Here is a 12,511-nt window from a genome sequence, read left to right as displayed (position 1 = left end):
ATCTGGGATGACCCTTTGGCTTGTCCTTCCCTGCGGGAACAGGGCCTGCCCCTCTCATTGCCAGTCTTTGGATGTGAGCTGCCTTTGAGGAGGGCCTGACCCAGAGTCAGACAGCACTCTGTGCCTAAAGGGAATTCCCAAGGAGGAATATGGCTGAGCATCATTCCTGAGAGGAGACCTGGCTGCACACCACAGTATCCCTGGCAGTCCCCCTGGTCTGCATGGATCCCCAGGGGAGAGATTCTCAAGGAATGGCTGGTCTCTTTGCATGGGAGAGCGGTGAGAGGGGAAGTTAGGTTAGTGCAACTGCTAGTCCCCACCACCTTGTCTGGTCGTGAGGCCACACTGATGCTCATCACTGCTGTCCTCTGCTACCCACTGTAGATTCCCTTCCTCTGGGACAGCAGCTGTACTGATAGGGGAGTGGCCCGGGGAGTTACCTAGACTGTCATCTCTGGGGGAAAAAGCTGAATGAAAAATGGTCAATTGCTAAGGTAATGGTTGCCTAGGATACCCAATATTCATTTGTGATGAGCCCAGAGTTCACTCACTTGCTTTGGGAAAACTAAATGGGACTGTCGCTTAAGAGACACATTTGTAGGAATTCTCCTAAGATATGATTAACTCTTCAGGTCCTACCCTAGAGTTTTTAGAACCCTGTAAATTGACATGCACTATATGTCAAGCCTTAGGAACAAACAGTGAACAAGGTAGATAAAGGTTCCAGTACTCAGCTAAAGGAAGGGCTGCATCCAAAATTTACTCATAAAGATGTAGCATAAGATGACCAGATGTCCCGCTTTTGGCGGGACAGTCCTGATTTTTAACAATTTGTCCCGCATCCCGTGGCATTTTTTAAAAAGTCCCAATTTTTTGGAAAGAATTCCAAAAATCGGGACTTTTTAAAAACGCCACGGGACACGGGACAAATTGTTAAAAATCGGGATGTCTGGTCACTTAGTGTGTTTGGTGCTATGAAAAGGAAACATTCTGGGGAAAGACAGAGGGAATGAAGTAATAGCAGGGACATTTGGGCAGAAGCTGGAAGGAAAGGAGGGAGGCGGTCATGAAGGAGGAGCCTTTACTTCCAGCTTAGGGAATGGCAGGAAGAGGTTCTTGGGTAGCAGCCTGCTTTGAATGCTGGAGGGAGAGCATGGAGACCATTGTGGCTACAGCAGCGTGGTGAGGGATAAGGTCAGAGAGGGAGCAGGAGGTTGGGTCAGGTGGGGTTTGTAGACCATTGTGGAGACTGTGGCTTTTACCCTGAGCTATAATGCCATCCAAGGGTTTTGAATAAAGAGGCATGGTCTGATTACATGTTAAAATGCTCAGCTGACTGCTGGGAGTTGGCTATGCCATCGAGGAACAAGAATGGAAGCAGGGAGACCACAGGCTCTTGGTTAGTCCAGATGAGCAGTGATGGTGGCCGTACTTGGGTAGTAGCAGCAGGCGGAGCTGGTGAGAAGTGGTCAGTTGGTGTATGGATGTATTTTAAAGATTTACGGTACCTTTTGCAGAGATGAATAAGATTTTGTCTGGGTTATAAAAGAGTTTGAATCTAGTGAGGATATCAGATCTGTAATGAGTTACCTCTTCACTTAATGGTAGAGATCCAGGGGTTATGGAGCCCTTCCTGGGAAAATCCAGAAAATAAACTGAAGAGGTAGGTTGAGACTGGACCACAGAGGGGCTCATAGGCCAAAAAGCTTAGATTTTTATCCTGAAGTTGATGTGAAGAGTTAAACGGTATTACCTATAGAGGCAACACATTCTAGTTGATGATTTAGATTCTCTGAGTAACTCCAGTGAGTGTGAGAAAAGGGCTGATGAGGAGTTAAGAACTAACACAAGGAAACCACCTAATATATGTAGTAGTCCAGGGTAGAGATAATAAGCTAACATTTATTATACCTTTGCTATATATTAAGCATTGTTATAAGCCCTTTGTGTGTATTAGCTCAGTTTCATTTAAATTCTTTATTGTTTAAAGTATTATATATGTCTCCTTTTCTCCCCATTGACCTCTCCCCAGCACATGCCCTCACCCCCCTACTGTCTGTGTCCATTGGTTATGCTTATATGCATGCATACAAGTCTTTTGATTGATCTCTCACTTCCCACCCCACCCCTCCCCATGAGCTCAGTTCTTGAAACAATTCTACCAGGTAGGCATTATTAATACCCACATTTTATTTTATTTTTTATTTAATAAATCTTTATTGTTCAGATTATTACAATTGTTTCTCCTTTTTTCTCCCCATAGCTTCCCTCCACCAGGTTCCCACTCCACCCTCTGCTCTTACCTCCCCCCCCCCCCCCCCCGCACTGTCCTCATCCATAGGTGTATGATTTTTGTCCAGTCTCTTCCTACACCACCACACCCCTTCCCCCCAATAATTATCAATCCATTCCCATTCTATGCCCCGATTCTATTATATTCACCAGTTTATTCTGTTCCTCAGACTTTTAATTCACTTGACTTTTAGATTCACTTGTTGATAGATATGTATTTGTTGATCATAATTTTTATCTTTATTTTTTTCTTCTTCCTCTTTTTCATGAATACCTTTCAGCATTTTATATAATACTGGTTTGGTGGTGATGAACTCCTTTAGCTTTTTCTTATCTGTGAAGCTCTTTATCTGGCCTTCGATTCTGAATGATAGCTTTGCTGGGTGGAGTAATCTTGGCTGTAGGTTCTTGCTATTCATCACTTTGAAAATTTCTTGCCACTCTCATAGGCCTGCATAGTTTCTGTTGAAAAATCAGCTGATACTCATCTCATAAATATAAGAGCCCAGGAATTTAGGGAAAATAACAGGGTAAATCTTTTATTATTGTTAGTAAGCTATAATTTTGCATCAGTGTTAAAGCAGTATCCATGATAAACCCACCCTCATGTCTCCTTACTCAGAGCTTGGATTCTCTTTTGTCACCCATTTTTCTTTCTGTGTGCTTTCATGCCACCTCTCTAAGCAATACAGAGCAGATGTTCAAGGTATATCTTTGGAGAAAACAATATTGTGACATCACCTTGTCGGGTAACCCAAGTCTAAGCTCTTGTGTTATCTCAGAGATTTCTCACTAGGGGAGCCCATCAGACTCGGTGTTCACTGGTGTGCTTTTCCACACAGCTTTGGTTGGGGATATCTCAAATTAGTCAACTCACAGCCACCAGAACATCAGCACTATATGAGGTTGTTGTGAAATATACTGGTATATGGGGAGAAAAATATATCTTTTGACTAATCAGAATACAGACATAGTAAAATAGTCTTTATATGACTGTTGTTTTTCTAACTGTCAGGATGTGGGGAGTTTGAGTAGTACCAGGGTTTTATAGAGGAAACTGTCAGGAGAATGAATGCCTGACACCGTTTGTCAAAGAAACATCAGCTCTTCTACCTGTGTTTACATTTGGGGAAGTATTAAGCAGCAGCATTTTTTTCATATGGCTGTTAATGATATTACTACAGTTTCATAAAGCAGAGTACTTACCATACTTTAAACCAAATGTTATCCAAAAGAGCAAACAGAACTGTCTAACCCTGACAGGCATTCAAGTCTAAAGCATGACTCAGGAACACGAAAAAAAGCTTGCCCATGAAGGAATCATGTAGCCCCAGTGGTAGGACTGGAAGGCCACCATCCCTGGAGCCTTTGTGAGTGTTACCTGGGTCTGATGTGGCCAAGAGAGAGGGCTGGGACGACCTCAAGATTACAGAGCCTGTTAGACACCCTGGGAAAGCTGTGAGGGGTTGGAAATGAGTTGATGCCACTGAGGAAGCAAGCTCAAAAGCCCCATATTTTTTGGAAACTAGAATACCTTAAGACGCGAAGTTCGGTACTGTGAGCACATGCTTGAGGAGCTCTAACAGCCAGTCCTATCTACCCAGCCCTCCCTTCTCGGCTCACGTTCCAGGTAAGGAGCGTCTTTATTGCTGAAACCCAGGTGCACAGTCAGGAGAAGGGAGAAAACGGTGACACCCATCTTTTTAATGAGCATTGCTGCTGGGAGAGAAATTAGCATCACCCTGAATTTTATGTGATGTCAGTTAAATGGAGGTGTTTTATAGCACTTTCCAACAAATTAGAATCAACTGAATTGAGCATACGCCTAGCAGCTGGGATAAGTAATCAGGTAAGAGGCCAGTTTTGCTATTTTTGCTTTGAGCTGAAGACAGAATTTGAATTTCTAATGTCCCCGAGGTTCACAGTTGGGGTGCGTGGTTTTTCTGGGATGATTGTTCAAGATGCTGGCCACTCCGTCTTGCCCTCCAGTCTACAACTTGCTCAGCCATGGTCCTTGGAAACGGGCCCGAGGACGCACGGAGCACAGCAGACAGGGGCGTGCTGAGTGCAGGACAGCCTGCTTTTGGCAGCGCTTGGGAGAACAGACTGGAAATAGATGACCCAGAACAAGGCAGTAAATCATCCATAGCAACTGAGAGACTTGCAGGAAAGGACTGGGATTCCCATAAAGACTTTATGGCCACTCGTGAAATCAGCCCAAATCCAAGGAGCGATTTAGAACACTCTGGTGTTGTCAGGAAAAGCTGCTGCAGTTTGCATACACGATGCCCTGTCGTGGTCAGTACTGGCGTTGTGGGCAAGGCTTTCCCTCCAGGAGCTCGTGTTTCTGGCTTGGATCACCAGATGGCTTTAGTATCCGAACTCTGTCAGGAAGCTGGTGAGGAGGACAAAAGAAGTTTGGTGATGATAACTATACAGGTCGGTGGCCCGGGACCTACCTGATGTGTGTGTGAGTTTGTGTGGACAAAGGAAAGAGGAGAGGAGGATGAGCAGGATGTTGCCATAAATGAAATTTTGCAGATCGCTCAGAATGGAAGTGTGAGGAGGGCCATGGAAGGAGATAAGAATGATGCTTGTCATTGCGGTTTAGGAAGAGAAATAGGCCCGCAGACTACAGTAGTCCCCCTTCTCCCTGGTTTTGCTTTCTGCAGTTTCAGTTACCGTGGCCAACCACGGTCTGAAAATATTAAATGACGATTCCAGAAATAATTAGTTGCATTTTAAATGGCACTCTTTTCCGAGTGCTATAAAGTTTCACACGGTACAGCACCGATCCGACCCAGATGTGAATCCTGTCCAGCCCCTCCACTCTATATACGTTCCCTGCCTGTTAGTCACTTAGTAGCCATCCTGGTTGTCATAGTGACTGTGGCAGTAGCACAGTGCCTTTGTTCAGGTAACCCTTATTTTGCTTAATAATGGCCCCAAAGCGCAACAATAGTAATGCTGGCAATTCATGTATGCAAAACAGAAACTGCAAAGTGCTTCCTTTATATACACATACATATATACTTTTTTCACTTAGAGAGAAAAACATAGACTGTATAGGGTCTGTGCTATCCACAGTTTTAGGCATCCCCTGCGATCTTGGAACATATCCCCTGTGGACAAGGGGGGACTGCTATATATAATTTTCAGTTTTTCCTTTTGCAGCTGATAGATTAATTACGGGCGGGGAACGTCCCGCCCATAGGCCGTATAAGGCCCACGAAATCATTTGGTCTGGCCCTGCCAGGGCATGAGTGGTGAGTTAAATGTTTGACCAAATAGAGCAGGCTAGTTTTTAAGTTAGGGGTGTCGAACTCAATCAGAGAAGGGGCCAAAATCTAAAATCCAGCCTAAATCGCGGGCCGAATGGTTTACTGAACAGTCATAAACTGACAATGTCATAAACTGACAGCGGAGTGCAGTGATGACAGCGCGGTGCGGGCCACATTGCAAGGCCTGGCGGGCTGGATTTGGCCCGAGGGCCTTGTGTTTGACACATGTGTTTTAAGTGGATAATTTTGTATGGCCCCCAAATGATGTTATAAACATCCAAATGGCTTAGCAGTAAAACGGTTCCCCACCCGTGGATTTAATGAAATAAACTGATTTGCATAAAATCTATGTAGTATCTAGGTTTTCAGTTAACCTCAGTGAAAAATACAATTTGCAGATTTCTTTCTACGTGAAAGCATTATACTTGAAACACTTTTCTCAAAATATTTACTTATTATGTATCTTAAATGTTTTTATCTTAAAATATTCCGATAACTTTCAGATAACCTAATTAGTGAAGCGGCAGATAATTTGGATAATGAAAAAACTCTTCCCCAGTTTCTTGGATAGTAACTGCTCCTTTCCTAACCAGCAGCCCTCACCTGACTTTCAGTGCTTTGCACGTTATGTTTGGGTATGGAAAGAGGAAGGCGTGAAACCTCTGTCATTACCTTTGGTAATACTGTTCGTAACCTGTACCCTAAGCCAGCGGAGGGAGCGGGAAGGGCCGACTCCTCTCCTAGACTATCGAATAGATCATGGCACCACGGAGCGCGGGGCGGGTCCCTGATGGATCCAGCTAATAGTGGAAACACATCTTCACTCTGGAGCTTCACGCTGACAGCCTCGAGTGCTCGACCCTGTTCAGGGCACTTGGGGAGTGTTCAAGGTGGCCCTCCGTGGTCTGACAGATCGCCCTGCTCTGAAAACATTAAAACATATGCCCAAATCATACAGGTTATCTACTGCATTTTGTGGCTTTGATAAAAATGGCCGCAGAAATTTGAGTGAATTTACAGGACAGGAGTTCAAATGTGTGCTGGCCTTTATTTCCAAAGAAATGGTGTCGTCTGGACTACCTCTTCCCCCGTGTTCTGCGCTGCCCTCTCCTGGCTCCGACGTGTCTTAGTGATGGGTGATGAGGAAAACGAAGGGGTGGGAACTCTGCTGTCATTTCTCACTTTATTTTCTGAACGTGAGGTCAGTGTACAGTTAATTCTAAGTCAGCTGTACATTATTAATTCTGATCTACCGAAGATATAAGTTGGTGTAGAAAATACATGAGAGTAATTTGGCCATTTATATGGATTTCACAATGTCTGTGAAAAATAATTTTGCAGCTAATTGCATCATTAGTCAAATTTTCTAAATCACTGATGTGAAAACCCGATGCTACGGGAAATAATTTGAACACTTTCTCCATGTTTGTATTTTTCAGTGGCTGCTAATTTACAGAAGATTGTTGATGACCCCAAAGCTTTAAAAACCTTGACATTTAAGTTGGTAAGTGAGAAGTTATGGAAAGAAGGTAAATTTGTTGCCATGAGGTGCCGTCAAGGAGTAATAATAGAGTTTCCTACCCTGCTCTGTGATTTTATTGCTGCTGATGTTTCCTTTTGGGATCCATTTTTTGCATCCATCATTTGCCTGTTCGACATTTGGGAACATTTTCTGATCATGACCAGAAATTTCCTCATCTGTCAGCATATCTTGTTCTTTTACCATAACATCTTTAATGAAGAGTGGCCACTTGAGAATCTTGAACACCATGCCATTTTGCTTCCAGTTTTTATGGCTGCTTGACCATATAGAACAAAATTAAACTGAATTCCAAGCAGCTCTTTTCTTTTTTTTTCTTTAGGATTAAAATATTATTTGATATATTTCATCATTTTCAGTAATTTGGTTTTGGTTTCTTTTTTAAATATATTTTTATTGATTTTTTACAGAGAGGAAGGGAAAGAGATAGAGAGCTAGAAACTTCGATGAGATCAGCTGCCTCTTGCACACCCCCTACCAGGGATGTGCCTGCAACCAATGTACATGCCCTTGACTGGAATCGAACCCAGGACCTTTCAGTCCGCAGACCGACGCTCTACCACTGAGCCAAATCGGTTTCGCCAGTAATTTGTTTTTTAAAGAGTGTTTTTTTGAATCCAGTTGACATACAATACTATATTAATTTCATGTTGTACACAGCAAAGTATTCGTCGACCTTAAATTGCTTGCTGCATTTTTTAAAATCTATTTTTAGAGAGGAAGAGAGAGGGATAGAGAGTTAGAAACATCGATCAGCTGCCTCCTGCACACCCCCTACTGGGGATGTGCCCGCAACCGAGGTACATGCTCTTGACCGGAATCAAACCTGGGACCTTTCAGTATGCAGGCCAACGCTCTATCCACTGTGCCAAACTGGTTTCAGCTGCTTGCTGCATTTTGACTGTCCCTTAATACAATTAATTTAGGATTTTTAAAATGAATCACTTAATGTACTGTTTGCTAAAACTTTTACTAAAGCTTTCCTGAAGCTAAATGGTTCTAACTTAAAAATGAGGCTGATTATTTTAGAAATGGTTTAGGTAATTGGAAACAATTGTAGAACAGTTCACTGAAAGCTAGTGAACAAAGACAACATTTTAACTCCACCTTGCAAATCACATTAACAGTTTTTCTGCACAAGTGGATTTTTAATGGAATAGCGGGGTGGCCACAGAGGTACGGAAATCTTAGCCTTTTGGAGTCATTGTGAAACCAAGCGAGGGTGGAGAGAAGTCCAAACAGACAAAAGTGACTATTTCTTGAAAGTTTTAACAAGCCTCCCATTAAGTGACCCAGTTTTAAACTATAAATTAATTGTATTACCGGCCGGTCAGAATGCTGCAAGCAACTTAAGGTCTAGAGATGATCAACACTTCACTGTGTGCAACATGTATTGATGATCTGTTTCTTTTATTTCTTCGGACATTTAATGGAAACAGCGCATGGCCATAAATGTTAAGTGATTATTAGTTGCAGTAAATGTTTGCCTGGTGATAACTAGCTTTCTGATCTTGCTTCTCATCTATTTTCAGGTAGGCTATGTGTGATCAAAGATTTGCACAGAAATTATCTGATGAAATTTGTTTTGCTTTGATAATTAAACACATTTTATTCAGACATAGAATGATAAATTGACAAATTGAAGATTTCTCCTTGCTTAGGACTCTTCTGTCACCTCTTACGTTTCTAGTTCACCTACACCTTTGTAAACCACTTTCATTTACATGAAAATATATATTGAAGAGAAAATGGCACCCTGTGCCAACATTTCAAGCAATATTAACGTTTCTTTATTCATTTTTTTAAAATACATACATTTTATTGATTTTTTTTACAGAGAGGAAGGGAGAGAGAAACATAGACCAGCCGCCACATCAACCAGCTGCCTCTTGCACACCCCCCACTGGGGATGCGCCCGCAACCAATGTACATGCCCTTGGCTGGAATCGAAACCGGGACCCTTCAGTCCGCAGACCGACGCTCTATCCACTGAGCCAAACCGGCTTCGGCTCTTTATTCATTTTTATACCAATAGAAGCAATTATAACATACCACCTCCAGAACATTTCTGGGTGTGAACATGTAAATAGAGATGAGAGACTAAAACTCTCAAGCTGGCTTGTTCCCCCGTCTCTCACCCTGCTTACCTATAAAACAGGGAGAGCAACCCTGACTCTTGCCTACAACTGTAGGTTTCATACGAGTGTCTATGAACAGAAGGGGAATGTGAAAGTCCCTCTCATGTCCTACTCTCATCAGTTTTACTTTCCTGGATTCTCTCTCTTGGTTCTGTCTTGGGATCCTCTTAGCTTCCAAACTGACCCTCCTGCCTACACCTTGCCAGTCTCTAGCTCTGCTTACCACACTGAGACGATAGCCACAGGAACTCCTCCACAGTCCCCATGCTCCACTTGAGTGGGTCTTCACTGTTTTCATCTACAAATCAGTCCCCCGAACATGGCTGGGGAAGCTCTCCCTGTTTCACCTTTCTTAATTTGACCAGCCCCATTCATTTATTCTTTCTCTGTCCCCCTGCTCCCTCCTATTTCCATCGGGTAGCCCTTTGTATGTACTCATCCCTCTCACTAAAGTAACCTTCTTCCCCAACCTATTCAGGCCTCTTTGTTCACCAATGCCTAGACATGTTCCAATTTTCTGCCAAATTTTTACTTTCTCTGATTCCCAATCCTGGTTTAGGTGCTCCTATAGTCTCCTCCACAAGGATTATATTGTGCTGACATTTCGTAGACTCTAATATATATCTCTAATACATCTAGAGACTTTGGGTGGATAGAGATTTCTGTCTTGGATCCCCCAGTGCCTGGGCACAGAGCAGAGGCCTGATAATAATTAAAATATGTCAAAGTACAAATCTCACTTAGAAAAATTTCAGCCTAATCTTCATAGGACACTAGCATCTTGGTTAAAGCCACAGAAATTCAAATTGGTTATGTTATTGAAAAATGAAAGGTCAAAGTATTTCATAAGCATTTTTCCTCATAAGCCACTACTACTGTAACACTTTTATCTCTCAGCTGCTTATTTTAATCTCAGCTCTTTCTTTGCTTTCTGAAGGAGACTGCTAGGGGTCTGAACTTTGTCTAAAGAACTGTGGTCTTCACATTGCTAGGCAAACGTTTCACTCAGGGTGACAGGGACACTTTTAAAAACTACTATTGCCTGGGTCCTGCACCAGAGAAAGTAATTTAATTGCTCTTGGTGCAGCCTGGGAATTTCTAAAACACCCCCTGGTGCTTCCAGTGTGGAGCTGAGAAGCATTCCCTGTGTAGGCTCCTTCTCTGATCTCTCCTCTCCCCATCCCCACTTGGCTCAAGTTTGAAAATCAGATGTTCGTTCTTATCTTGTCTGTCTGCTTGTATGAGGAAAAACAATGCACAAGGTGAAAGGTTATTGGTTTCTGTTTTTCTCTGCCCAAGCTTTAGCTTTAGATCTTTAGATTCACTGGACAGATAAGTGAGGTGTGATTTCCATTGTTGACATGGCCAAGGATAGAGAGATCAGAAACCTTTTTTAAAAAAAAAAATCACTTTTAACAAAGTGGTTCAGGCATAGAGGGCATTTCAGCTCAAATATAATTTGCTTCAAGTTTGACATTTCTGTACTGTTTTGTTGTTGTTTTTTTAAGACAAGGCTCCATAAATGTCATTTAAGTCATTTTTAAATTTGTTACCTTGCAACTTTTAAAGCAAATGAGTCTTGCCGCTTTCATGTGGAAATTTTGGAATTGCATTTGTGCAAATCTTAAGAATACAAATTGTAATTCGCACCCAATTGGTACACATTTACATGAAATGGTTCTCCAAGTGTGGTCCCAAGACTAGTGGTACCAGCTTCACCTGGAAGCTGGAAACTTAATAAAAATGCAAATTCTAGGGTTCAGAATTTCTGGGGGATGGGGAACTGTTTTAATAACCTATGCAGGTGATTCTGATTTAGGGTAAAGCTTGAAGAACCATTGCTTTAAAGGAAACTTGGAGGTTCTCTAGGGTAGACAGTGGTTCGCAAACTGTACCAAACCTTTGAATCACCTGGGAGCTCAAATATCCCAGTGCCCAGGCCGTATCCCCCAGACCAATCACAACCTCTGGAGTGGACATGGGCATTAGTATGTTTTCAAGCTCTCCAGCTAGTGCACCGAAGTTTGGAGTGAAGGGAATCCTTGTGGGCGACACTGGAGGATTTGGCTCCTCCACGGGCCACACCTGCTGGTCTGGTGGGGAGTGGCAGGAGTGCAGACAGTTGAGTGAGAGCACGCATCACTGTACTGCCATGCTAGGTTCCTGATACAGTATGCATTTCCCTTTGAAGCTGAGTTCACAAAACGTGGGCCATGGAATTCTGGGGTTCCTTGAGACCCTTTTTAGGGTATATTGGATGTGCAAACTCTAATAACACCAAGATGTTACTTTTCCATTGTGTTGACATTGGTAGAAAAGCCCTTGTGGGTAAAATTGCTAATGTCAGCATGAATCAAGGCAGGAATTTCAAACTGTACCATAGCCATCGTTACTTTTAAAAAATTAAATCCAGAAAAACGCTAGTGTCATCTAAGAATTTTCCTAATAAGGCAAGAAACATATTAAATCTGTCTACTTGAGGACACATGTTTTTAATATTGTGTGTGAAGAAATGGGAAGCACTTCAGTTACTGAAGGGCAGTGGTTGTGCCCAGGAAAAGCACATTTGAGTTGTGAACTGAACCACCCTTTTTTTTTTTTTTTTTTTTTTTTTGCAAGAATAACTGACAAACTATGGTTATTCAGACAAGGGATGTGGCAGATACTTTTTCCAAAATGGACCAAGTAAGTCTGGAAATTTAAGCATGACTGACAGTCTTTATTGTTAATAATGAACTTTAGCTTTTGAACACAAATAGGATTTTGGAAAACTTGTATCTACCACTCTACATTTGACTCTGGGGGATGGAGCAGTACTTAAAGACTTTTCTGATGGGACGGATGATATTGTATGAAATAGTCGACATTGGAAAATCTGTATAACCCAGCCATGCTGAAAAAATAATGCTTGGGTAAAAAGATCCATTCAGACTTCCTTGCAAGATAGCAGAGTAGGTAAACACTGTGCTTGCCTCCTCCTACGACCACATCAATATTGTAGAAAATTGATGAGAACCAACCATATGAAGACTTACTGAACAGAAGTTCTATCACTAAGGATATAAGGAAGGAGCCATGACCAGACTGGTAGGCGGGACTGAACCAGCAGGTCCTACACCCACATGTGGCAACTAAGAACCAGAAGGGATATCTTTTCTGAGCAGACCCCCCCGAGGAGGAGGGATCCCAGTAGGGCACTAGTGCCAGGAAGGGGAGTCCCCATAACATCTGCCTGTGAAAACCAGTGAGGATTGCATCTG

The 12,511-nt window shown here is 42.6% G+C and overlaps 1 protein-coding gene across 1 annotated transcript in view; it reads left to right on the top strand.

The window, feature by feature from the left end:
* STK39 (serine/threonine kinase 39) overlaps positions 1-12,511 on the top strand; it is a 252,613-nt gene that overhangs the window by 232,308 nt on the left and 7,794 nt on the right. Inside the window, exon 17 of the mRNA XM_084892329.1 lies at positions 7,013-7,077. Coding sequence (XP_084748455.1) covers positions 7,013-7,077 — 65 coding nt within the window. The remainder of the gene's footprint in view (positions 1-7,012; positions 7,078-12,511) is intronic.

Source organism: Pipistrellus hanaki, assembly GCF_964339955.1.
Source record: "Pipistrellus hanaki genome assembly, chromosome: 8".
In the NCBI taxonomy this organism is placed as follows: domain Eukaryota; kingdom Metazoa; phylum Chordata; class Mammalia; order Chiroptera; family Vespertilionidae; genus Pipistrellus; species Pipistrellus hanaki.
Note: the sequence above shows the minus strand (reverse complement) of the source record. Positions and strands in the feature narration are given on the sequence as shown.